Source organism: Crocuta crocuta, unplaced genomic scaffold (assembly GCF_008692635.1).
Source record: "Crocuta crocuta isolate KB4526 unplaced genomic scaffold, BGI_CrCroc_1.0 scaffold318, whole genome shotgun sequence".
NCBI classification, from domain to species: Eukaryota; Metazoa; Chordata; class Mammalia; order Carnivora; family Hyaenidae; genus Crocuta; species Crocuta crocuta.
The window spans coordinates 617,434-644,886 of record NW_027531425.1 but is presented as its reverse complement, the minus strand read 5'-3'; the positions used below and the strand labels follow the sequence as shown (position 1 = coordinate 644,886).

The 27,453-nt window shown below is 51.2% G+C and overlaps 1 protein-coding gene across 5 annotated transcripts in view; it reads right to left on the bottom strand.

Annotated features, from left to right (window-relative positions):
- Positions 1–13,794: 13,794 nt before the first annotated feature.
- RAB7B (RAB7B, member RAS oncogene family) overlaps positions 13,795–27,453 on the bottom strand; it is a 26,565-nt gene continuing 12,906 nt past the window's right edge. For all 5 annotated transcript variants that reach the window (XM_077772082.1, XM_077772080.1, XM_077772083.1 and 2 more), the window contains exons 5-6: positions 21,817–21,942; positions 13,795–14,544 (exon numbers count right to left, since the gene is read on the bottom strand). In XM_077772082.1, the coding sequence (XP_077628208.1) occupies positions 14,464–14,544; positions 21,817–21,942 (207 nt within the window). In that variant the 3' untranslated portion in view covers positions 13,795–14,463. The remainder of the gene's footprint in view (positions 14,545–21,816; positions 21,943–27,453) is intronic.

Genomic DNA, 27,453 nt, shown 5'->3' with positions numbered 1-27,453 from the left:
CCAAGAGGAGAGCCAAGGAAGTGATGAAAGATATTTTTAGGATTACTTATTCCAGCTAAGGCTGAGGGGTGCCTTATCACCATCCAAGAACTTCGAGAGGCTTATTTATTAGACTCTTGACCTAACAATCAGAGATTAAACAAGAAAGGACCGAGGTGAGATGGCAGGAAGGGACCTGTGAGGTACTGACATGGGTCCAGGAAGAAGGCCGTGGAAGCTTCTGTTCCTGGTGTTTTCTGAGGACAGTTCATTCAGTTGTTCCTCAGACACAGTTTAGCGTCTACTCTGTGCCTCTGTGTGAGGAAGAGAACGATGAACAAGGGCATGATTCTGTCCTCCTGAGTTCAAGGTCAGGTGGACAGTCCCTTCTGCCTGGAAAGCCTTTGTGCTTGGGCCCACCCAGGGCAGACATCCACTCTGGTGGGTTTGCAGATGTATGGTTTTTGCCCAAAGACACTTGCATGGTTTAGATCTCCAATGTGGGAGGGGAGGAGAGGGAGGGGTTTCGGGGACCCTGGGTGGGCATAGGAGGTGGTGCTTAGAAGGCTGAAATGCTCTTCTGTGGAGTCACTCTCCTCCCTGTGGAGATACCCGTTCCCTGGGGGTGCCCATTCCCTGCCACTGCCTCCATGTTTCTTCAGGGAAACATCTAGTGAGTTTGACTGGCTGCCAGATTCAACATGGCGCCACATTTCCGCAAGAGCCTCCTTCCACGTGACCACCAGGCCTGTGGGCCGGCTGAGCAGCCCAGGCTGCCCTGGCCTCGGTGGCTGTCCCTCTGGGGAAAGCGCCTGCCTCAGGACAGTGCCCCCAGCCTGACTCCCCAGGTCTGCTGGGTATCTTGCCTGAGCCCCCGTGGCTGCCGGAGTCACCTGGGCACTGCTCCCCACTGCCGGACGTCTGGGCCACCCAGATGCCCCTGTTGGATGCTGGTGTCCTCAGCTCACTTCAGGTTTCTCTGGGGATCACAGAGCAGTCAAGGAACTCTTTCTGTCTTGCCGTCTGTCTGTCTGCTTTCCCACGATTTAGTTTTTGAGGGTTTCTACAGCTCAGCACTACCAGGGAGTTAAGAGGGACACAGGAGAAACCTCTGTCACTGTCTTCTAGGGTGGCCTGGACTTGTACGCATGAGGTAATGAGAGAATGATTCAAGTCCAAAACTACACGGAAATGGGAGTAGAAACTGGGGCACCCTAGGTCTGTCCAACTCCTGTCCCTGAGTCACCGGTCATCTATAGTAAGTTCCGGAACCTCTCTGAGTTCTCCTTCTGTAAAATGGGAGGGTGACCTCTGCGCTTCCCCAAACCCAGGCGAGGCTGAGTCCAGGGACAGACAGGAACAATAGACTGTGTTTATCGAGCCCTTCCTAGGTGCTGGCAGCACTGCTAAATCTTTTAATCATCTCATTTAAGCTGCTTAGCAGCCCTCGCAGGCAGTGCTGTTATTTCTGTTTTATAGGAGAAGAAGTTGAGGCAAAGAGAAATGAGTAACTTATGTGTTAAGTGGCTCAGTCCAGGGCCGGTCTGCCCAGGCTTATTGCTCACAGTAGCCAGGGGAGTGAAGAGACAGGCAGGAGAGCAGGCCGGCTGCTCTCAGGCTGGTGCGGGGGGTGGGGGGAGCCTCCCGGGGCTCCCAGGCACAGAGATGCATACTCTGTCCTTAGACTTAGAAGCAGGACCCCCACGTCTCCACCAGGCCCCTGTGATGGGGCGGCAGTTGGGTGCCTGCTGGAGCCTCCGCAACCCTCCCGGAGAATTCCATTTGCTCTTGTATCGCGGCCCCCTGCCCCGCGCCAGGGTCCTTTGCGTCTCCCCATGTAACGCTTTGTGCATTAACTCCTTGGCTGTTTCCGGAGCTTTATTTCCATTTTCACATTTGCCAGAAGAGGGGACTGAGGTTCAGGGTTTGGGGGGTGGGTCAGAGACTTGCCCGAAGTCCCATGGTCAGCAGACTCCCAGCCTAGCACTTTTTACTCAACAGGGGTCTCCAGAGAAGGCTGTGAGAAATTCTTGATCCTTCCCCACCCCAGGCATCTTCATAACTCAGCATCACTTTGGTCATAATTCTGAGGACTCAAGGCCCAGGCATGGCCCACTCCTGCTGAATTCATTCAACCATTCATTTATTCCCCTATGTTTATCTGCCACGCTCTAGGAGTTGTGCCACATGTGGGCACCGTGGTGACCTGCCCCGGCGAGCTTAGAGGCTGTGGTGCCGGAGGCACAGGGAAGCAGACTCTGAGCGGGCAGTTTTATTACTGGGTTTGAGTACTGAGGAGAGGCTCCGAAATTTGGCAAGCAAAGAGGGCTTCCTGGAGGAGGTAATGAGGCAAAGTGTAAGCTGAGACCAGAGGGATAAATAAAACTAGTGTCAGAAAACTAGGCTGGTGAGTGGAATGGAGGAAGTTTCCAGGCAGAGGTAACAGCATTTGGGAAGGCCTGAGGGCAAAGGAGCATCGGTTGCATCTGCTGCTGTGTTTTCATCTCCACCTGAGGCTCCCTCTCCGTAGATCCTTTCATCTCCCAACTGCCTGTGACCCAAACCCCACTCCTGGTGCCCAGCCCCCTCTTCCTCTATGATGGGCAAGCAGGATGTGGGCACCATCTCATCCGCCTGCCCACTGCCTGGGCATAGAGATGTGTGGTGTGAATGTGGATTACTTCCCTCGGGGGGGGTAACTGGAGAAGAAGCGGCAGGTGAGGCAGCAGGTACGCTAGCCTAGCCGGGAACATCCTGGTGCTGGCTCTGTCCTGGGGACCCATGGAAAGCTTTTGTCCCCAGGGCCTGTAATGGGTTTCAGGAGAGAGCTTTAATATTTGCAGCAAACAGAGGCACAAAGGATGTGGAGGGCTATTGTGGACTCTCCAAAGAGGAGCTAATCCTCAGGCGAGCCACCTTGGCCAGAAGGGGTTCAAGTGCTGGGCGGGCTGCTGGGGGGGTGTTGTCATTTATGAGCAATTGTAGGAGATAATAGCACAGAGGGGGCAAGCTCTACACAGGTGGAGGGAGGTGGTGAACCGTAGTCCTCACAGCGGGGGGAGGGAGGGGAAGGGAGACAGCACCTGTCCTGAAAGCTCAGGACACAGCGGACACTCCGCCCACCCATGCCCATCCCGGCTCCATGCCCAGAACTGCAGCTCCCTCCGGGCGGCCCGGACTGCCTAGTCGGCTGTCCTTTGCCCACGGGTCAGTTGAGTCTGTGGGCGGGGTGTCCGCCAGGGCTCTCAGCCTCTCTTTCTTCCCTTTCCCTCTCTCTAGTTCTCTCTCTGGGCCTCTTTTCGGTCCACTGCACATAGACAAGTCATTTCTTGGCTCCAGGGGGCCAAAGAAAGAAAGAAAAAAAAATCAGCTGTATTTGCATATCATTAGCATAAAGAAACTCTATTAGCATGAATATATTTTCAGCTCCTCCCTCCTCCAAACCTGCCCCAACATCTTTAAGTACTTAAATATCCTGTCCAGTCACTAGGAGAAAGGAAATTCTTGGGGGGTGGGGGAGTGAGGGTCCTGGGGGTGGCAGGTTTTGGGAAAGGGGCCCGTGGCTGGTAAGGAGGGAAATAGCCCAAGTAAGAAATGTGCCATTCTGGGAGTGAGAGTTTGGAAAATTCAACTCTGCAGGCTTTGCATTATTAGCCCAGGGGACTCTCCCAGAATTCCCTCACCACCAAAGCACTTCAGGGGCACCAAAAGCTGGGGTTGGAAATAATGAGGGGGAAATGTGACTGCACGGATTGGCATTACCATTTGCATAATTCTTTGTAATTTGCATGGGTGGGAGTATTCAATTTTCTAGCAGTTTTGAAACACAATCTTTTTGGTTCTTTAAAGTTTCTCTTTCTTGGAGTTTTCTTTCCTTTGCTTCTTGTTAGCTCCCTAAGATGTGGATTGGCTTCCCTTCTAGGAGGGAGAAGAAGACTGGGTAGGAGTCTGGTGAAGGGGATAGGGAGGAGAAGCCAGGCCGTTAGACATCCGAATTGGAGAAGAGAGGCGGTGTGGACATCTTAGGGCTCTGCCAGGGCCCAGGACACCCGGGGAACCTGTGGTGTGTGGGATGCCCTCTCAAAGCCCTCGCTTTGCCATTGCTCTGTGGGATCTTGTTTCTGCTCATAAATTTGTGGATGGTGGAGCTGAGCTGGGGCTGGGTTCGTCTGTCCACTTCCCACAAGGCAGCCAAGGCTACACAATAAGAACCCAGAGAAGATCTGACTCCTAGGCCACGTTCTGGCAGAGACGGAACTGATCTAGAAATCAGGAGGCTTGCTCCTGGGGAGGAGGGTCTGATCTTAAAGAAGCATTCTCCAAACTGCTCAGCACATACCTCTTTCCAGACAGCAGGAGATGGGTCCCCTCTCCCCCAGGGTTATGAGTCATCTCTTTCCTTGGGGTGGAAAGAGAAGGCAGAAGAAATCTGATCTCTCTCGTAGTGGAACCCTGGACATTGATTTAGTTATTTCCATCTGCAGCCCATTATTGTTATATGTAAGATGAATGAGGCTTAATTCAGCTGAAGCTGAGGCAGAGGGAAACACCTGCAAAAGTCATTTGTTGGCTGAATGACTTTCTCCACTCCCAACCTACCTCCACCTTTCCTGCCCTTTTGTTTACTCTCTCTTCTAAACACATTAAAAATGTATTGTTACAATTACTATTAGCAAGCTCCAATGCTATTTTTTTTAAGTTTATTTAAGTCATCTCTACACTCAGTGTGGGGCTCGAAATTAACAACCCCAAGATCAAGAGCTGTGTGCTCTTCCGAATGAGCCAGCGAGGTGCCTCTCCAATGCTATTTAAACAGTTAATAATATCTCTTCTAAAACACAAATCAGATCACAACACTCTTCTGCCTGAAAACCTTGCACGCTTATTCATTCTGTCTTCTGCATGGACAGAGACCCCATCTGCCTCATCCATTTCTGTATAAAGCACCTAGAACGTGGTAGCGCCCACGGACTATTTGTTGCATGAACGAATACGTGTTGGTACCGATACCCAACAACAGCTTGGGGTTGGTGACCGATTGTGGCTTTCGGAGTTAGAGAGATGCAAGTTCCTATCATGGTTTTGTCACTCATTGGTGGATGGCCATGGGCAAGTTACTCACCTCTCTGAGCCTCTGTTCCTTCTATGGGAACAGGGATTATAGTCACTTCTATGCTGAAGATTAAATTCAGCATTTTTACGAGTGTTTGCCACTAGTATGGGCTCATGAAATAGTGATTACTGGTATGAATAATTATACCTCCATTTCATACTTATTCTGTACCAGGATCTGTTCCTGCCTTCAAAAATTCAGTTTACTGAGAGACACAGAAACCTGAATGACCAACTATGAAACGATGGTGAACACACTAACTACAGGTATGAACCAAGTGCTACAGGAACAAAGAGACAAAGAACAGCACAGGCTCCAATACCTATATTGGATTAGCATTGTGCACCGTGTAGACCTCCTGAGGCAAAGCAGGCCTCAGTATCTCCATTTTACAGTACGGGGACAGAGGTCCAAAGAGATGACAACATTGGCCCCTGGGAACGCTACATCCCCTTGCCCTGCTCTTTGTATCTACCCCAAATTCGTATGTTGATTCTAATCCCTACGGTGACGATATTAGGAGGTGGGGCCTTTGGAAGGTCATAAGGTGTGACGGTGGAGGCCTCATGAATGGCATTAGTGCCCTTATAAAAGAGATTCTGGAGAGGTAGCTCACGTCTTCCACCCTGTGAAGACACAGGAAGAAGCCGGCAGTCTGCAGCCCAGAAGAGAGTTCTTACCAAAGCCGGATCATGCTGGCACCCTGATCTTGGACTTCCAGCGTCCAAAGCTGTGTCAGCTAAATTTCTGTTGTTTATTATTATTTATACCCCGTCTGTGGTATGTTGTTATAGCAACTTGAACAGACTAAGAGACCTGCGTTGTTTCTCTTCCACTGCACTTACCCCTCTGGACACCTTATGGGATTCTTTGTGTGTGGCCCATCTCCCACACCGGAATGCAAATACCATATCAATCTGTTTTATTTCCTAGAGCAGCACCAGAAACATAGTAAGCACTTACTAAATATATGTGGAATGAATGAATGGAAGATAGAAGAATTAGTAAATGGCAGGGGTGGGCTTCAAAAGTCTCAAGGAGGAGGTAGAATAGCTGGTTATTGGCCCCACTTCTGGAACCTGATGGCCTGGGTTTGAATATCAGCTTTGCAACATACTAGTGTCCAATTTTGGTGAGTTACTTAACATCTCTGTGCCCCAGTTACCCCAGCTGTCTGATGGGGATAATAATACAACTCCTAATTCATAATATTGTTGTGAGAACTATAAGAGTTAATATTCATAAAGTGCTCAGAACAGTACAGTGCATGGTATATAATAAGCTTCAATACATAATTGGTAGGTTACAAACCAACCAATCAACCAACCAACCAACCAAACAAACAGTCAAGGTATCTTAACTCCAAATGCAGTATTCTTTCTGTTCACCGTATAGAGCTATATAGTTTCCAAATCACCAATATAGTCATGACTTTCTTTTATCTTCATATCATCCTTGTGAAGCAGGCAAGAAATAATTATCGCCCCCATTTTATCGAGGAGAAACTAAGATGTTACCAGAAATGATACTGGCTCAAGATGGCACAGAGGCTTAAGATGATCTGACTTCAAGTATATAGCTCTGCCCATGATTCCACAAGTAGTTCCCTGCCCCAGATGTATAGCCTGAAATGGGGGTGGGTGGTGGGGATCAAATCAGAGATTGGCAGCGATTCTCAGAAACCTAAAAATATCAGTCTCTCCTCATTTCAGGGTTTGGAAATCCACTTAAATTTCCTCTAATCATGGGCTGTCATTGCGTATATGACAAATGTAGCTGAGACTGTAAGGTCAGGGAAACTCCTACAGATGTAAGAGTGATGGCCCAAGGCTGCGAAGGTCTGGGGAACTCCCCGCAGACCAAAGGCCTCTCTTCTCCCAAAGCAGCTGTCTTGGCAGCGGCTGTGTGGGCCCAGAGCTGTGCCAGGTGCCGTGGGGGCAGGGAGGATGCAGTGGGTCCTTCCTTCAGGGATCTTTGCTTCGGTTTGGAGAGTGGAGGCAGAGTCTCTGTGGAGCAGGCTTGCCAGCTGCCTGCCCTTAGAGACTCTGGGTGGGTGTGAGAATGGTACTATGGATTTTGTTTGAAGGGACCATGATGGTAACCGGGCCATTTGGGTCCCAAAGGTTACTCAGGGGAGAAGATATAGAGATAGGGATAGAAGAAATGAGCTCAGTTGTTTCCTCATTTATTTATTCATTCATTCAGTCCTATTTATTTGGCCCTTAGTCTATAACAAGGATGCCAGAGTCCTATGCCTTTATTCACAAATAGATTTCAAACACCCTGCAGCTCTTCCTGACTCAACAAACCACCGTTTATCGAGTATGTAGGCACAAGTTAGGCACAATACATGCAATAATCTCCCCTTATCCATGGTTTCAGCTACCTGTCGTCAAAGAGCGGAGCAGAAGCAGGGGATCTTCCTGACAAATCTCAGAAGGTCAATGGCAGACTAACGCTAAGTCAAAGTCCAGCATCTTCCCTGCACTTGTCTCATCAAGCAGGCATTTTTTCATCTCACATCATCACAAGAAGGGTAAGTACAGCACAAGAAGAGATTTTGGGAGGGACCACATTCACATAACCTTTATTACAGTATATTGTACTGCAGTGTATTCTATTATTAGTTATTTCTGTTAATCTCACTGTGCCTGAGATTAACAGAATTAACATTTATAAATATGTATATTAAACTTTATCATAGGTAGATATGTCTAAGAAAAAACATAATATAATATGTATGGTTCAGTACTATCTGTGAGTTCAGGCATCCACTAGGGGTCTCGGGATGTATCGTTTGCAGATAAGGGGGATGGCTGTACATAACTAGTATCCTTCAAGGTAAGCATTATTATCCCTGCTGTACAGGTGAGACAGTGGGAGCTCTGAGAAATCAGGCAATACACCCCAGGTCACATAGCTATGTAAAAGACAGTCAAGGTTCTAACTCAAGTGTGCTTGACTCCAAAGCTCAGGCCGTGGTTGCAATTTTAAAATTTGGATATTTGAGTCATGAAAAGAATATGTGTGACATACATCTGAGATGCAAAGTGTAATAATAAAATTACTGTCTGTGGCCCCATGACTCAGCTGGAAGACTGGACTTTCCCAACTCTGTCTAGTTGCCCTGTGTGTCTGGTCCCTAGTGCATTTCCCTGCTTCTCCCCAGCCCTGACCTCCACCCAAGGTAACTGCTATCTAAGTTTCGGGCTCATCATTCCCTCGTTTGTATGTTTTTTTGTTGTTCTATGTTGTTTTACCAAATGCATTTGTGATAAACGTGTGTGACGATAAACCACTGAGTTTTGCTTGCTTTTGAACTTTGCAGAAATGGTAACCATATGTCTCCTTCTGTGGCTTGTCATCTTCCATATGCTTTTGAGATTCACCCAACTGATGTATGTGGGTTTAGTGGGTTTAGTTTATTCATTTCCACGGCCGTGAAATTCAATTGTTTTGATATCTCATTTTATTTATCCAATTTTCTGTAGAAGGGCATCTGGGTCATTTCCAGTTTCATTTCGTTTTATTTCTTTCCCTTTATCTCCCCCCCCTTACAAACAATGCTACAAAGAAAATTCTTGATCATGTCCATGTCCCCCGGTGCCCACCAGTGAGGGTTGTCTATGTGTGGGGCTGGAGCTACAGAGTCATAGAGCCTGTATGTGGTGCCTTTTATTCAATACGGCCCCAAAGCAGTTGTACCAGTTCATTTTGGAGCCCATCCTTGGAGGGGGATCTTTTTTTGGGTCAGCATTGGGCTTAGAGAAGTGGGCTCCAGAGTGTTGAGGAACTGATAAGTCTTGATATTAACCCTGGGGAATCACAGAGCAGTGCGCAAACCTGATAGTTTATCTCCAGCGCTGAGCCTCTGGGGTTGGAAACACCTGTTCAGTTATTGACCAACATCCCAGGTCACAGGATCTTCCTCTGGGATACAGGAGAACCCTCGGGGAGCCTTGGTGTCTTGGCCAGAGCGTGTGGGTGTGGGTATTCTTGGACACCCACCCTTCTTCTACGGCAGAATCCGAACCTGTCAGCCTTGGATTCAAGGCTGTGTGTTGTAACTGACCAAAGGCAGCTGGGTCCTGGTTGGAGTTCCAACTCTCTCCCTGCTTGTTCTTCTGCGCCTCTGCCTTCTACCAATATTCATTTTCCTTTAAAATCTTCTTGATTATGTAATACACTCAACGAGTTCAAAATTCAAAGTAGGAGATTATATAAGCAGAGCCTTACTTCTACATCTGACTCCCACTTGCCCAGTCTTCTCTCTGAAAGATAATCACTTTTATTAATTTCTTATGCATCTTTCTAGAGTTTTCTTTATGTACAAGCAAAAATCAATATAAAGTCTTATTTAAGCCTCTCCTTACCAAAAAGACTGCATCTTATACATGTGATTCCGCCATTGCCTTTTCACATGACAATGCTTCTTGGGTGTTCTATTCCATGCCATTACACAGAACATTCCATCATACTTTTTTTTTATGTTTATTTATTTTTGAGAGATAGAGAGAGAGAGAGAGACAGAGCGTGAGTGGGTGAGGGGTAGAGAGAGAGGGAGACACAGAATCTGAAGCAGGCTCCAGGCTCTGAGCTGTCAGCACAGAGCCCAACATGGGGCTTGAACTCACAAACTGTGCCGAAGTCAGACACTTAACCAACTGAGCCACCCAGGTGCCCTTCCACATTCCTTTTAATAGCTGTGTGGTATACTGCTGCATTCCACAATATTTATTTATCATCTACTATGCACCAATCTCTGTGCTGAGTGCTGGGTTTGACATGATGAATCAAAACAAGCCCTGCCTTTAGGGAGTCTAAGGGCATGCAGACAAGCAATTATGAGAAAGTATTGCAGGAACTGATTTTCCAAAACTATTTATTGAACCCCAAGCACTTGCCAGGCACCAGTCTGGGTGCAGGGTAGACAGCGGGGAATGAAACTGAGGACACTCCCTGCCACGGCACTCCCAACTGGAGCTGATGTCTGGCACTGAAAACAGAGCAGTGGGCGCCCAGAGCTAAGGAGGAATGGCCAGGCGCAGGGCCAGAGAGAGGCATATCTGGGGGAACCCAGAGAAGTCCCCGTGTGTGCAGCTGAGGGCGGCTGTGGCCAGAGCTGAGGCCTGAGCAGGCAGTGGCTGGCGGTGAGGGCCTCGTGGGCGCCACAAGGATTTTGTCTGTGTGGACGCCACGGGGAGGGCTGGTGTGTGAGCGGCTAGGAGAGAACGAAGAGGGCCGGCAGGAGCCCACGGGGAGGGCGGAGGGTGGTCTGGGCCAAGATGCGCCAGCCGCCTGCACCAGGTGAAGCAGCGGGGCAGGGGGAAGGGAACGGCTTCCAAGGGGGTGAGCACGTGGCTTTGCCAGGACCCGCTGGGCTGTGAGGGGGGCAGGGAGGGACCCGCAGCCGTCGCCCCCGAGGATGAGAACTACCCCTCCTCTGCCCTGGGGCCTCCCTGCCACAAGGAAGGCTCTCCACAGTGACTGCTCCACCCCGAGCCCGGAGCCCCTTCCCCTAATACTGCTTTCCTCCAGTCCTATGAACGTGTGTGTACTTTTTCTGTATTTCAACAAGGAAAATCCACTGTCTGACTTTCTATGTCCCACTGCTCTCCCCACATTCTACGTAAACATCCTTCCCCCCAACACACACACAAACACACACACACACACACCATATACACACACTGCCCTATGCACACACACACACCATACCCCCAGGCAGACGTGTACACACACCACACCCCCAACTGATACCCCACGCAAACATGTACACACACCACATCCCCACCTGACACCCCACGCAGAGTGTACACACACACCGCACCCCCACCTGACACCCCACAGACGTGTACACACACTGCACCCCAACCTGACACACCACACAGACGTGTACACACACCGCACCCCCACCTGACACCCCACACAGATGTGCGCACACACACCGCACCCCCACCTGACACCCCACACAGATGTGCGCACACACACCGCACCCCCACCTGACACCCCACACAGATGTGCGCACACACACCGCACCCCCACCTGACACCCCACACAGATGTGCACACACACGCTGCTCCAGGCGCACACCAGACGCACGCACTGCACACGTGGTGCAGATGCGTATACCCGCACTGCCCCAAGCAGCTCGCATCCTAGAGGGAGGCTCCGTGTGCACACAGCCGCGAGCCCTCATGTCCGCAGCCCGCCGTCACCGCTGGGCCGGCCGGGTGCAACGGTTAGCTGGGGTGTCGCTGCTGGCGTGGCCGTTCCGTGGCCACCGCCGGACGGCGTGCTCCTGGGAACACCACCGCACGTCTGGCCGCGGGCAGTTGCCTGTGGCGGGTGACAGGGCAGTGCGGGAACCTCTGCAGAGTGGGAGCAAAGAGTGGAAAAGTCAGCTGTTTCCCGAATCCTCTTAGCAGTGTGGCCCCTGGCCAGGCCCAGCCCAGGTTTATTTGGTGATAAGATTTGGTTTTCTTTATGTTTTCCCCAAGCTCTCAGTGTGTGTGCCACCAGGAGCCTCCTCTCTATTCATCAGCAGCCTGAGGCTGCCCCTTGGGGCAGGGATCAGAGTGGCTTGGCCCAGAGCAGGCTTGTTAATTGGGGCCCTCTTTTCTCAGAAGGGATGGAGATGAAGGGGGCCCTGAAGGTGCTGGCCACCCCCCACTCATGGGCTCCCATGGGTTCTTCACCTAGCCTGGCGTCCCAGCCCCCCGTACCTGCCCCTGCTGGGTTAGTACCCAGGACCAGTCTCAGAATCACGAGTGGGGGCCCTCTGTCCTCCCACGTGGAAGGTTCTGTCCTCCTCCTGACTCCGGAGAAAACTCAAAATGCTCGGTGTAGGCCCGGGGTGCGACCGCCACGCCACTGCTCCACTGCTGCAAAGACAGAACGTTTATCTTCAAGCTGAGCGTGTGCAGCCCCCGCGGGCCTGTCAGGGGCTCCATCGTTGGGAGGGCACAAGAAACAGCTGCTTCCCCAGGGCCCGGCTTCACAGCAAAGGTACCCTGCTCTCCTAAGGACCCTGAGCTTGGTTTAAAGCTCCGCTGTCACTGTCTCGAGATCCTTAATCAGTTTTGCCCAAGGGCAGGGCGTTTTCATTTTGCCCTGGGCCCGGCCAGTTATGTAAGGTGTCCCAGTTCAAGTTTTGTTGCCTTTCCTTGATTTTCCACTATGGAAACATGTTGCTTTTGCTTTTTTTTAACTTAATAACAAAATACCAAAAAGGATAAAAAGACAGAAGGACACATTTATTGTTTGTTGCACGCATTTTGCAACAGTTCTCATGTCCCTCGGTGCGGCATGCACAGGACACACATCCCATCCAGGGTCCGCCGGGAGAGCCTGTGTGAGGTGTAGAATGCCGCTCCCAGGAAGGGCACAGAGACGGCGGAGTGCTCCCAGCCCCTGCTCGGTGCCAGATCCATGCCGCCGCCCACAGCTGGGTGGGGAGACGAGGCTCCCCAGACTCTCCTGCTGACACCCCCCACCCCATCCCCCAGGGTTCCCTGCCTCTGGGAGTATCTTCATAGTCAGATGACATCAGAAGTCCTAGGCTCACATCCCGGCTTTGCTCGGAGCTCAGGGCCAGGTACTTCTGTGTAGACAGGAGACTTCCGGGGTGGGGGTGGGGGTGGGGGTCTTCCTGAATCATCTTCCTTCTTTTTTACAATCAGCCACTAATCTACCAGCTGATCCAGATGATGTTTAAAAGGTAGAGAGAGGAACTTTTATTTTGTGACCATAAATTTATTGTGTGTTTACTGTGATTTTTTTTTTNATCCTGTCCACCTCCTTCAGGCTGGGTTCTGCCTATTGAGGTTTCCAGGCCCCTCAATTCTAGTATTTGTCACTTCAGGATTTCTTGCCTGAATCATTGATATTACAGCTTTTGCCTATTTCTTAGTAGGTGTAAGGAAAGGGGATTCTCCTGCCCCGCAGATCTCACAGGGCCAAACATGACCCCAGCCTGAGAACATGCTTTGAGGATCAGCACAGAGAGAAAAGCCCCTCTTCAGGTGTCATGGAGAAGCCACAGGCCACTCAGCATGGAAGGGAAGGAGCACTGCTGCCCTCTGGTGGCCAGTCAGCAGAGCATCAAGGAGCCACTCCAGGGGGCAGGGTCCCCTTTGCTTGTCTCTGGGACAGCAGCTTTGAGTCCTCAGGTGAATGAATGTCCTTTCACTGTTCCTGGAACATAGCAAATTTGTCCTCACCTCAGGACCTTGGCTCTTTCTGCTCCCTCTCCGTGGAATGCTCTTTGTCCAGATCTCTAGTGAAAGTCATCTATCTGTTCCTTCTCTAGTCCTTGGGCCAAATGACACTTCCTCAGGGAAGCCCTCCTGGACCATTTTGTCCAAAACAGCACCAACCCCAGATTCTGTCTCTTTCTATCTCATTACCTTTGCTGCTTTGTCCAAGCACAGATCTGTTTAAAATCTGTGCCTATTGCTTCCTTCCCTTATCAGAATGCTGGGTCCAGGAGAGCAGGGTCCTTGTTTGTTTCATTTGTCACTGGACCATGGTTCATTGTCCATAGCAGATATTCAACGGTACTTGTTGAGGAAATAAATACATGCATATCAACAAGAGCAGCTGAGATTTAAGCAGAGCTTCTGGTCCTCAAAACCATATACTCTGATGTCAGCAGGACACTTGTTACCCCTATTTGACAGATAAGCAAGCTGAGGCTCAGGGAGATTTAAAGGAGTTGTTTGAGCATCCAGTAGAGAAGACTGAGCCAGTCGTTGGTGCCTTTTCCTGGGCTCCCTCAGTCCTGTACCCTGCAGGGGGCGGGGTTTTGTTCCAGGCCTGACAGTGGCCACCAGGGGTTGAGGCTGGCCCTTGCTTTCCAGCGCTGATAGCCAGGGTGGCCCAAGCCATGCCCTGGTCCAAAGCTGTGCTGTGGCTTTGCGGGTACGTGGTGGTGGGGGCAAGGAAGGCCAGGCCACAGGAAGACACAACGGGACTCCAGAAACAGTGGCCCGTCTGTCTGCAGAGATGTGCGTTCTGGACCAGGAGTGTGTTTGGGAAGGGCAGGTAGCAGGAAGGCCGGAGCCAGCCAGGGAGCTATGCCTCCTCCAGGCCCAAGATGTGGCTGTGACGTTCTGGGTTCCATTGGGACCCCTGAGGGCCCAGCTCTGTCCTCACTGCACTCAGCCCGAGGCAGGGGCTGGGCTCTGACCTGGGCCCAGCATGGAGGCGAGGGGATCGGGGATCGGGGATCGAGGGCTCTGGCTGCAGAGCTTAGGCTGCCTGGGCTGGGCTTGGGCAGGAGGCGGGGCGGGGGGTGGTGCGGGGTGGTGGGGAGGATGCCCGGGCGCCGGGCAGGCTTTGTCTGGGCGTCAGAGCTGGTGTCTAGAAGGTCAGCAGCATCTACTCCTGGACTGGTCTTCCGGTGAGAGCTTGATGGAGTCTGTGAGGTAATTCTCTAAGATGCTTCGATACTGGGGAAGGAAGAGAAGTCGGAGTTCACATGCTGAGAGGCAAAGACACCCACCTGCCTTCTGTTTCTTTCCAGCCTCTGGTGGCTGGCTTTTTNCCATTATGTTGTTAGGAAACAAAAGGTGGGGGTGGGAGTGGGGGTGGGGCCCTGGCCTTCCTCACCCTCTTCTTTCCTCACTTCCTCCTCCAGCTTCTTCCCAGGAGCCCCGAGCAGTGGGTGGCACAAGTCTCCTGACCTCCAACAGCGTCCCATGACTTTCCATTCTCCAGAAGGAACAACGGAGGTGATATCTGACCTCAGGCAGAGGCGATGACAACCCTCTCCTTATTCCTGCTGGAGACCTCTCCGCACAAACACCCCACACCCAACCTTCTTTCACCATGTCCACTCCCAGCCTCCCCCCACGGCCACCCCTGGCTCCTGAGAAGCCAGTCAATTCTCGGCCCTTCCCACGGGCTCTCTCCACCCCCAAACTAGACTCAGCCTTTCCACCGGGCCTGTTTGCCTCTCTGCTACCTTCTCAAACCCTGGTGTCCCAACAAAGCTGGGCCACCTCTCTTCCAGGACCTTGGCTCAGGGGTGAGGATGGGGCGGGCCTGGGGCCCTTCCTCCAGGAGGTGAATGCTAGGGCTCAAGAGTCTCTTCTTAAAGGGACCCCATCTCTTTATTCTGCTCGGCTCTCACCAGTCACTGGGCTTGGCATCCGTGCCCCCCCACAGCTGGTATTGTGTGCGTGGGTGGCTGTCACCCAGCAGCACCCATCGCCACTGGTGAATGTCACCTCCCTGTCCCAGGAGATGGCATCAGGCCTCACCTGCTGCACCCTGATGATGGTGGCTCCTGAGACGCAGGAGACGGTCCCCTGAGGCCCCATGACTGAGGGGTCATTTAGCCTCATGCGCAGAGCTCGTGGCTCTGGGCCTGGGATACAGCCCTTTTCCGTAGAGTTTGTTTCCTGAAAGCCCCTGTTTCTCAGCCTTCCCAGGCTGGGTCTCGGGCCTTAGTCAGCCTGGGCGATGGGCCTTGAGCCTTCCTCAGCCAATTATAATTATTTTAATGTTTATTTATTTTTGAGAGAGAGGGACAGAGCATGAGCAGGGGAGGGGCAGAGAGAGGGGGGGACACAGAATCGGAAGCAGGCTCCAGGCCCCAAACTGTTAGCACAGAGCCCAACACGGGGCTCGAACTCACAAACCGTGAGATCATGACCTGAGCCGAAGTCAGCTGCTTAACCGACTGAGCCACCCAGGTGCCTCCCTCAGCAGATTATTTAGAGTTATTAGAATTTATCTATACTTATTTTAACAGAAAGGCCTAGTGCCTGGGGTTGGGGGTGGTGTATGCTCTCCAAATGCAGGTCTGTCTCGCTGGAGATGTCCCCACACCGCAGATTGGCCTCCCCTCTGCTGGGGGGATCCTAGCCCACTGCTCACAGACCTGACCCAGGATACCCCGGGCTTCCCCGGCTCTCACGCTGAGAGCAGAGTCCCACCCAAGGTGCCCGAGAAGAGAGAATGGGGCCAGGGGGTTCCTTGTCCCCAGCACCTCCCAGGCCTGGTGTGTGGGCTCCAGCCTCCGTAGCCCTGGGCATGGCCAATCCTCCGCCTGGACCCCGCCGCTGCGTGGGGTCCCTCTCACTCCACGGAGCTGATGCGGTTCAAGTCCTGACATTTCCGAGTCTCCCAGGGAGGGGCAAGGGAGGGCCCCTTTTACCCTGGTCCGTCTCTCCCCACAAGGCAGGTTTGGGAAGCACTCTCTCACTGCTGGGACTTCGTGGGTCCCCCCATCATGGTTCAAGCCAGAGGCCGTGACCAGGATCAGGAACTTCCCTACTGCGTTTTTGGACCCTGGAAGCAGGGCCCATTGGCTCATCACCCCTGAGTGTGCCCCCACCCACGTCCACCCGAGCCCCAGTGGGGGCCCCGGAGCCCCTCGTGAACAGAAGCCCGGGCGGCTGTCCACACGCCAGCCCAGAGGGGAAGGAGATGCGGGGCCTCCGAGCAGCTATGGAGCCTCCTGTGTTCCTTTGCACTCTTTCTAGATTTGCATGGAATTCTGCCTCTGGAAGGGGTGAGGAGCTTCACCCCTGAGAAGCCTCAGACCGTCACGCCAGCTCTCTGAACCCCATAGCATCGGCACATCCCCAGGTCCAGCTCACCACGTGCTTCCCCTTTGTGACACCAGTGCAGGTAATGATGGCATCACCTTGCTCCTCGGATTTCACACAAAACTTCCAAGCAACCGGTGGCTGTAATCAGGTTCCCCATGTGATTCTTTTCTCCAGGCCCCTGTCCTCTTGGCAAGATGTGCGTCTCAGTGTAGAGCACCCTGGAAGGGTCCCCACGCAAGCGCCTACTGCGCCTAAGGGATGTGACTGTGCCCCCCTGTCCCTTCAAGCCTGGTCACCTCTGTGGACCTGCCTTTGGATCCCGCAATGGAGGACCTCAGAAAGATCCCGGGAGTCCACTGAGCCTACCCGCTAGCCAGCCCACTTCTCTCCTGTCCTTCCCCTCCCCCGCAGGAGCTGGGCCTCCACGCTGCAGCTCACGCCGTCTGAGCAGCCCCAGCAGGGATGGTATTGCCAACGTGGTAAGAGCAGGATCTCATCAGCCCCAATCTCCTTGAGCAGGTGGTGTCCCTTCTTATTTTGGAATAACTGATTGTCCTAATCCTCGAAAGTGGCCAGACTGGGAGGTGCCTGGGGGGCTCAGTTGGTTGAGTGTCTGACTTTGGCTCAGGTCATGGTCTCACAGTTGGTGAGTTCCAGCCCTGCGTCGGGCTCTGTGGAGCCCGGAGCCTGCTTCAGATTCTGTGTCTCCCTCTCTCTGCCCCTCCCCTTCTCACGTCTCTCTCTTTCAAAAATAAACACACGTTAAAAAAAGAAAAAGAAAGTGGCCAGGTTGGGACACTAAAGTAACTACCTACCATCTTTCCTTTCAAAATGGAAAGGAATGTTGGCCAAGTACCTCTTCTGGTGCTGTGCTCACAAATCACTCTTTCCAGCCAGAGTCCCCTGCAGGACTCAGACATTTCGAGGAGCTGTGGATGTCATGTGCCCCACGGACTGACCGCATCACCCCCTTCCTCCTGTGATGCTCCTGCTTTCCCCTCTCTTCTCTAGCTTGGTCCTGAGCGTTCTGGCCATTCTATCATGCATCCGACTGCCAAGCTGAGAACCCACTCATCCACCTGAATAGCTCCCGATTCCTTCTCTCCTACATTCAGCCATTATGAACTCCTGAGGCTCTACCTCCAGAGTCTGTTTAATCCACCTTCTCCTGACATCTCCGTGCTCTCAGGCTGGGCTATTGCACTACTGTCTCAACCACCCATTAAGCCCATCTTCCATGAAGCAGAAGACTCCCTTGCTGAGAACCCTTAGACACAGCTCCCATTTTAAAACAGCTATCTATCTATCTATCTGTCTATCTATCTATCTATCTATCTATCTATCTATCTATCTATCTATCATCTATCTGTCATTTATTTAAAGAGAGAGAGGGTGTGAGTGGGGGAAGGGCAGAGAGAGAGGGAGAGAGAGCATTGGAACTCCATGCTCTAACCCAGGAACCCTGAGATCACAACCTCAGCCAAAACCAAGAGTCCTATGCTTAACCCCCTGAGCCACCCAGGCGACCCCAGCAGCCTTTTATTGAATGCTTTCTCTGGACTGGGAGTTGTTTTGCTTGGTCGTTGCAACAACCCCATTAGGAAGATATTATTCATACTTTAAAGAGAGGGAAATGGTGGCTTAGGGAGGCCGCATGACTTGCTTTAGGACACAGTGAGTCAGAGGAGGAGCCACGGATTATAGTCAGATCCCCAGGTGGTCCCACCCGCGCCTGCCTGCTTCTCTCCCCTGCCACCGCTCACGTCTGCCTCAAACACTCCAGTCCCCGTGAGTACGCCACCTCCCTGGGGAGGAGGGGAGAAGCCTTTGTCAGAAATGTCTTTGAAAACTCATTTGACCGTACAATACAGGTGTGCAAACCCAGTTTCACTTTAAAAATGCACCCGAGGGGCGCCTGGGTGGCCCAGTCGGTTAAGCATCCGACTTCGGCTCAGGTCATGATCTCACGGTTTGTGGGTTCAAGTCCCGCGTTGGGCTCTGTGCTAACACCTAGCTCAGAGCCTGGAGCCTGCTTCAGATTCTGTGTCTCCCTCTCTCTCTGACCCTTCCCTGCTCATGCTGTCTCTCTCTCTCTCTTTCTCTCTCAGAAATAAATAAAACATTAAAAAAAATTAAAAAAAAATGCACACGAGTTTTACGTTCTGTGCTCTGGTAATAATTTTTTTTTGTTTTAATGTGAAAATATTTCTCCTCCAAATTTCTAAGGAAAAGTCACACCCTGGGTTTTAAGGTGCCAGCTGAGTTCCTGTGTACCTCGGGTCCAACAGCGTGGTCTGGACACCGCGGGCCTGCTGCATGAAGCCCAAGCACTTGTGGGGGGGGAGCTCTCGAGGCCTTCGTGATCTGAGTTGTTGACCTTGTGGTCTTCATCGCTCGCCTCCCACACTCACTTCCCTGAATGCCACATTTCCCCCTCTTACAGGTGGATCACAGTTGATTCCTCACATGAGCCCTGTGGATTGGTGCCTGGGCCTCTGGCCATGCCCTTCCCTCCATCCTTCTCCTGTGTCTGCCCCTCCCCCATCCTCCCATGGCCACCTGCAAACTGTGCATTGTCTTTCAACACCCAAGCCACATGCCACTTCTCTGGGGAGCATCCTTGCCCACCCTTGCCAACAGCCACTGCTGAGCCATCAAGTTCATCAACGTCATTGATTTTGTTCCCTCTGTGGCACTTACCTCTACGACAACCTGTTTGTGAATGTCTTACTCCTCTACCTGACCTTGGAGACACTGAGGTCCATGTCTCCAGCCCTAGCCTGACAGCTTAAGAACTGTTCACAGGATTGCATTATTTCCATCTTACAGATGAGGAAACTGAGGCTCAGAGCAGTCATATGTCTTGCTCAGGGGTACACTCAAAAACACGAGGACAGGACTCAAATGCAGGTCAGTTTGACTATGGATACCATACTTGTGACTTCTAGACTTCTCATCAGTAAATTCCTCCATTAACGTGAGGGACTGACCCTCAGGTTGCTCAGCCACTCTTTTGCCAAGTAGTATATTAAAACACCAACAACAGGGGTGGCTGTGTGGCTCAGTCTGTTGAGTGTCTGACTCTTGGTTTCGGCTCAGGCCACGATCACATGGTTCATGAGTTCAAGCCCTGCATTAGGCTCTGCACTGGCAGCTGGCACAGTGCCTGCTCTGTCTCCCTCTCTCTGCCCTTTCCCCATGTTCTCAATCTCTCTCTAAAAATAAATGAATAAACACTAAAAAAATAAAACAACAACAACAACCAAGCAGACAAACTTCATAAAGTGGACACAGCAGAAAGATGTAACTTTAAGAATAAATTACTCTCCAGTTGGCAGATGAATAGATAAAGAAGGTGGTACATATATACAATGGAGTATTACTCGGCAATCAAAAAGAATGAAATCTTGCCACTTTCAACTATGTGGGTGGAACTGGAGGGTATCATGCTAAGCGAAATTAGCAGAAAACAAATATCATATGATTTCACTCCTATGTGGAGTTTAAGATACAAAACAGATGAACATAAGGGAAGGGAAGCAAAAATAATATAAAAAGAGAGGGAGACAAAACATAAGAGACTCTCAAATACAGAGAACAAACTGAGGGTTGCTGGAGGGCTTGTGGGGGATGGGCTAAATGGGCGAGGGGCATTAAGGAGGGCGCTTGTTGGGATGAGCATTGGGTGTTTTACGTAGGGGATGAATCACTGGGTTCCACTCCTGAAGTCATTATTGCACTGTATGCTAACTAACTGGATGCAAATTTAAAAAAGAATAAATATATTTTAAAAAAGAATCAAGGATACTCCTTCTTCAGAAAGGACAGATGCTGACACCCAGACACTGGCTGTGGGCTGATGGAGCCTCCCTGTGACTAAGCATTTGGCAATCACTGTACTGTGTTGGTGGGGGATCATTTATCACATTTCAACATACAAGGTCAAACGACATTCTTCGGCTTTCCAGGGGAATGGCATGGGCAGGCGCATCTGTGGTTTAAGAGCCAACGTTACAGACTGTATCATAAAGCCACACCTCTTGGTCATGTGCTAGAGACAGACACCCCCTGCTTCCCCTTAGCACGAGGCAGTGAGGGCTGGGGGGCTGGGAGGGCAAGCATAAGAATATAGCCTGTGTCAGGCCAAACCCGGAGATCAAGGCTTCTCCCTGGGCAGCCGCTTGGGGTGGGTGGCTACCTCTCTCCCTGGCAGACGACCACAGACAAGCCACAGAGCACTTCTGTCCAAGGCAGCTCACAGCACGGGGCCAGGCCGCCCATCACCCGGAACGATGGGAGGCCCCTCCATGTAGGGGAAACCCCCTATTTCCCATCCTCCTTTCTTCAACTCAAAATCATTGCTATGATGAGCTTTCCCCCTCTTCTAAGAGGCCCACCATGATTAAATGTGGCAGGTGGATGAGACAAGCTGAACCCTTTCCTGTGCTAATCCCTTGGACTCTTTTCTGAGTTTCCAGACTCCATATCAGAAGGGGATGAAAACCCTGTTACTGTGTCCAGGCAGCCTTCCCTGATTTTCCCCATGTCCCCCCCTCCCATCCCTCATAGTTGGGCTGCATGCCCCTCTGCTGGGGGCCCCTCACCAAATCCTTTGGACCATGCAACTGTACTGTAACCACACATGGGCCTATCAGACTCCCCTCCAGAGAGCCAGGGTCCCCGAGCCCTGCACACTGCCGGGCACAGAGAACACACTCCACACGGGGGGCCCACAGCTGTGCATCTGTTGGATTACAGGATGTCGGCCACTCTTGCAGGCGTGATCTTCCACTTGGACAAACGCTTGGCACTGTGGGGCTTCTCTCTCACCAGTCGGGACTGAACTAGACCATCAGTTCTTCCCCCTCCCCCTGCCCTCAGAGTGTCTAGGGGGAGGTACAGAACCGTATATTTTAGAAACTCCACAGTGACCACCAGCCAGACTGAGGGACCACTAAGTATATAATCTAAGGTAGGTTTATACTTCTGGCATTCGGGGTTCCAGAAGCAGAGTGCTGCGGAGCCCATTCAGCAACTAATCAAGATGACGAGCCGTCCCGTCCTACCCCCATCTCTACCTGTGCCCAGGGTTCTTCTCTGGAAGCCCCCAAGTTTCCTATCCTCAGGGGGCAGCTGGCACATGACGCCTCCATAGCCACTTACCCTGGACAGAGCCCGGCTGGCCAGCATCTCAAAGGCTTGTACCACGTTGATGTCATTCTTGGCACTGACTTCAAAGTAGGGAATATCTTTCTCTTTACACCAGCCCTGGGCTACCTCCTGGGACACCTGGATGAGGGGAAGAAATGATCACGGCATCACCATGGCCACTGTCACCATATCGCCCACTCTCATTGCCACCATCATATCTCACCATCCCTACTACTGCTGCTCCCACTCATTGAGAATCTTCCATGTGTCTAATCTCACATGGGTTATTTCTTTTTTTTTAACTTTTATTTTTTTACATTTGTTTATTTTTGAGAGACAGAGAGAAACGGAGCACAAGTTGGGGAGGAGCAGAGACAGAGGGAGACACAGAATCCGAAGCAGGCTCTAGCAGGCTCCGAGCTGTCAGCACAGAGCTGGATGTGCAGCTCGAATCCACAAACCATGAGATCATGACCCGAGCCGAAGTCGGATGTTTAACCGACCCAGGTGTCCCTCACATGCATTACTTCTTAATATAAATCTATGAGGTGGCTGTTTTGAGCTCTGTTTTCCAGATGAGGAAACTGAGAACTGAAGAACATAACAAACACTTGCTCAGAGTGGGTGGAGTTGAGCAGGATTTGAACACGGGCTTGGCAGAACTAGAGCCCACTGTACTACATGCTGCTTTCCTAAAGCTCCTTCTTCAGTCCCTTTGAAAGACAAACATGATAGACGCTAGCTGGGGTGGAGGGCTTCCTTCCCCTGAGCTGGCTGACCAGGGCCCACGCCCAGGAGGTCTGTGCTGAGCAGACTCAGGTCTTTGCTCACCCTCCTTCCCCAGGGTAGAGGCCTAGGAACAGTTGATAAGCCACTACTCTGGGCCAGATACTGTATTAGATTAACTCATTCAATCCTCCCAATGACCCTGTGAGATGGGTCTTATTAGCTCACTTTCGAGATCAGAATACTGAGGCTCAGGGAGGTTCAGCGATTTGCCTCAGATCACACAGCTGAGAAAGAGGTGGAAGGCAGTCCAGCTCAGAGCCCCTGTGGCATCGGGACTGGTCTCTGCAGGGCACTGCATGAGAATGGTACCCTTTCTCCCTCTCCCACCAGACCATTGGTTCCTTGAGCTCGGGTTCACGGTCTTCTCAGCTCTTGGCCTGGCAGCGCGGGCTGCCCAGCACAGGCTGAATGAGTACATCTCTGCCCGAATGCAAATGGCTGATCAGAGTTTGAGCGTGTCGGTTCAGAAAACGCCTGAGAGCCCTGGGAGTTACTTCCGAAGACGATTGAACCACTGAGTTGAACGCCTAATGAATTATTTAAGGGAGGAGGGGGTGGCCATGTATTGAACATTGGCTGTGCTTGGTACTTTATAGCCATGATTTCATTTTGCTTAAGGAGCCAGGGCTTTTATCATGAAGATGGACATTCTGCCCCTCTCCCCAAAGCCAGCACAGCCAGGGGAAACCAGAGAATGCCTCCCTCCTGCAGGTTCTAGGGGTGACTATCTCATTGGGATTAAAAGAAGCATCACTGTCCCCTGTTCCCTGGTCTCAGGGGTGGCAGCAGCACCAGGGGCTCACGGTGGCCTCTGCTGACAGCAGCATTGCCTGGCATGGGAGGCTCACCACGTGAGACTGGAGGGTGTAGTCTGGGGTCAACTAAGCAGTCTGCCCTTTGGGGGACTAGCTGACACCTCTGTACCTCGTGCCCGGATTCTGGGGAAGCCCCAGGCCTTTTGATCTTGGCCTCTGATCTCCAAGACCTTCCTGCCTTTATGGGGAGGGGCCCAGAATTGGCCAAGATTGCTCTCTTCCGTGGAGCACAGAGGCCCAAGGCCTGGTGAGCCAACTAGAAGGCTCACAGCTCAGGAACATCCTGAACTCTTTGGAGGAAGGGTCAAGGGTGGCTGGTGATTCATATTGTCCTCACCAGTAACCCACAAATAAATAAGCGTTAGAAATTAACACGTTGTACCTTGAAGGGACCGTAGAAATGCAAAGGGCTTCCTATCTTTTAAAGTCCTTACTTGTGTGGACTGGACTCAGGCTTCTCATAGTGCCTTCCCCCCAGCCCTAGCCCCCAGCCCACCCTCCACCTGCACCAGGTGATGAGCATTTTACTGCGCCCATCACTGATGTTCGGGGGTTGCAGTAAAAACTATAGCCAAGTGAAAGGAAGTCAAAGGATTCTGCTTCTCCAGGATGTAGGGAGATCTTTTATACTTGATGGCATGAGAGGCAGAATCCCAGATTAGTGCCCAAGGTCACCCAGCAACAGAGCTGGGGGGGAACAGGCTAAGGCTGCAACCCACTGATCTCAGTTCCCTTCTCTCCCAATGGACAGTGACCGAGCCTGTCTGGTGCCTGGTTGTGACAGATTATTTTATCTCATTTGCCCCCGATCTTTCTCGGTTGGGTTGATGTGGAACGATTAAATGCACGCTCCAAAATGTCAGTTGAGGTTATGTTGCAAATTAACATTCTTTTTGTATGTCCCTCCTCCTCCCCCGAACTCAACCCCAGCAAGCCGGCCTGGGAAGAAAGCCACCCACACGGCGCTTTGCACTATTTGCTTCCAGTTCTTGTCACAATTTCGTGATTGTTTCAATCATCTTGTCCTTTATTTATTTACGGAATAACAGCTCTTTATCATTTAGGCTTTGACTGTGGAAATAAACTCAGGGTGTGGTACTGGGGGGGCTTGGGAAATAGGAAATTTTTGAAAGCTTTCCTTCTGTTAATTTTGCTTTGGGCTGACAATATATACTATTAACATTTTACTTCTCCTGTTATTATTTTGTTTGTTCATCAGGGGCCAAATATTTGACAAAATTAGCTCAATTTGTGTAGTTTTATTTATGATGTCTTTTCATCTCCTATGCATTTTAAATGATCAAGTGTATAAATATTAAAATTAGTATGCCAAGTACATCTTAAACCACTACCAAATATAACAGAGAAGGTTTTCAGAAAATATCATCCCCGTGTTATGAATGAGTGATCAGTCAGAAACTGCCTGCCTGAACACAGGGCAAAGAATTCGCATCCTAGTGGATAAATTCCTTGTGGTATGGGTACTTGCAGAACTGTTCTTTCTAGTAAACTAGTATTTTTTCACTATTACCTTCTGTAGAAGGAACAGGGATTTTAAAACACCAAAGTCAGCCATTTCTTTAAAATCATTCTGGTGAGAGATATACATTTTATTGTGGTACGATCTACATAAACACAAGCTTTGCCATTTTTAACTATATATTTTTTTTAATGTTTTTTATTTTATTTTCTAGGAGAGAGAGAGAGAGAGAGACAGCGTGAGCAGGGGAGGGTCAGAGAGAGAGGGAATCACAGACTGGAACAGGCTCCAGGCTCTGAGCTGGCAGTCAGCACAGAGCCCGACGCGGGTCTCGAACCCACGAACTGCAAGATCATGACCTAAGTGAAAGTCGGACGCTTAACCGACTAAGCCACCCAGGCGCCCCTTTTTTAACTATATTTAAGTGCACGGTGTGGTGGCATTAAGGACCTTCCCATTGTTGTGTCGCAATCATCCCCATCCAACTCCAGAACTTTTTTCTCATCCCAAATCTAGCACTAGACTTTTCAACATTTATTTCCTTTTCATTAAGCGAGAAAACCTCCTGTGTTTTCTCAGCTCATCCCTTGGAGAAAATAAGAGGGAAGATAATGACGGTTTCTGTTTATTAAGTTTGCCAAATGCTTCATAGCCATCATTTCCTTTAGTCCCCAAGCAACTCATGGAATCGGAGTCTGGCCTCCGTTTCACAGATGAGGACGCTGGAGCTGGCCAAGGGCACGCAGCAAGCATGGACTTGGGCCCAGAGTAGGCGCTCCTTCAGGTAGCTCTCGGCTTGTATGCACTCACCCCTGTGCTTGTATGCACTCACCCCTGTGCGAGGGAGAGCCCAGAGCACGCATCCCAGCCCGCCTTCTCTGTTCCCCAAGCCCTCTGCTAAGCTGGGGCGAACAAGGACATCAGAGGGCAGCAGTGTCCCAGCCGCAGGTCTCCTCACTCGCGGCTCCTCCTGTCTACTTCCCTGCCCTCATCTCGTTATTGCTTAGCGCTTCCCCACCTCCGTTGACACCTACTCTTCCAGTGCCCTTCCCGGGGCTGCCCTGAGGAAGGACAAACTCCCCCGGCTTCCCTCCTCCAGGGCCCTCTCTCCCCTCCCTGTCCTGGCTGAGCCCTGGGTCTCTGCTCCCCTGTCACCCTCACCCTGCTCCCCGCAGACCCCAGAGATGGGGATGGGCTTGCCTGGGGCCTCAGTGCTGCTTTCAATTCTCTCTTCCTCCTCCTCCTCTCTCTCTCTCTCTCTCTCTCTCTCTCTGTCTCTGCAGAGCAAAGCTCCTCCCCTGAGGCTTGGATGGACCCCTCCAGCCCTCAAGTCATCACAGGCTCTTTCCATCCTGCTTGTTTCTGTGCGCACCCTGTCGTCTCCACCTCTCCCCGAAGCCTCCCAATTCCTGCCCCTCCGACAGAACGCATCTTCTCTCCACTTCAGCCTCTTCTGCCCAGGGCCTGACCCAGGACCTCTGTCAAATATCAAATCTGGTCTCCCGTCCCGTGACACAGTCTCCTTCCCTTCGACCTCCTCCAGCCCTCACTCCTCCCACCCTGCCCGTCCAGCTTGGACACCGCAGCTAGCTGCGGCTCCTCCAAACGGCCCCTCCACTCTCTTCTTTCCTGGGTGGCTTGTCAGCGCCCCCCCCCCCCCTTCAGCTACTCTCGCCTGGAAAAACCTTAGTCCCGGGTCCCTCGTTCCTGGCTCCCAGCCCCAAGCCCTGGTCTCCCTCTTCAGCTGAGCCCCTAGGGTCACCCATCCGTTCTTATCTTTGTCCTTCGTTGCTCTCCAGAGTAAATGGGAGAGCTACACCATGACTTTTGAGACTTCCATTCGGTCCCCTTCCTCTTCCTGCTCAATGGAAGATGGCGCCTCTGATTTCGCTGAGAAAAAGTCAGAATTTCTTCCATCCATCCATGAATCCACCCATCCATCCATTCTTCCAGATGAGGCCTCAGTTCTATCCCTTTTCTCTCTTTGAACCATTGTGAAACCGTAGTTCAAATATGATGGCTCAGTTCCTCGTTTCTTTTCTCTATTTGAAACACTAAGACAACCTTTTTCAAATGGTTCTTTTTGGTGTCATTTAAGCTATGTTTGGCACAAGAGCATCTTTTACGAATTAAGTCTGCCTCGATTGTTTTCTCATTAGTAGGCAATGAGGAAAGAGCTCTAATCAATGCTGCTGCATGAAAAATACCTACACAAGTGGGGTCCCTGTAGCCATGGGCCCCAGCTGCCATTGCTTAGCCAGATAATCCAATATATGCTGATGGTAATAAAAAGATATTATTAATACTTTCCCAGAAAATTTACAGATTCAAGAATTTATAACTGCGATCCTCTACCTGTTTTACAGGTTAACTGTTGCAGGTTAAATTAACTATGTTACAGGTTAATTTAAATTCCACCTGCCTACCTCTGATGCCTTAGTTCTTCCACTTCCTGTCTCCAGACAAAATTGCTTTCACTTCTCAGCTCATAGCACGCTATTTCTTGCTTTTGCTCATGCTGTTTCTTCAGCCAGAACACTCCCTCTCCCCCCCCCCCCCCCCCCC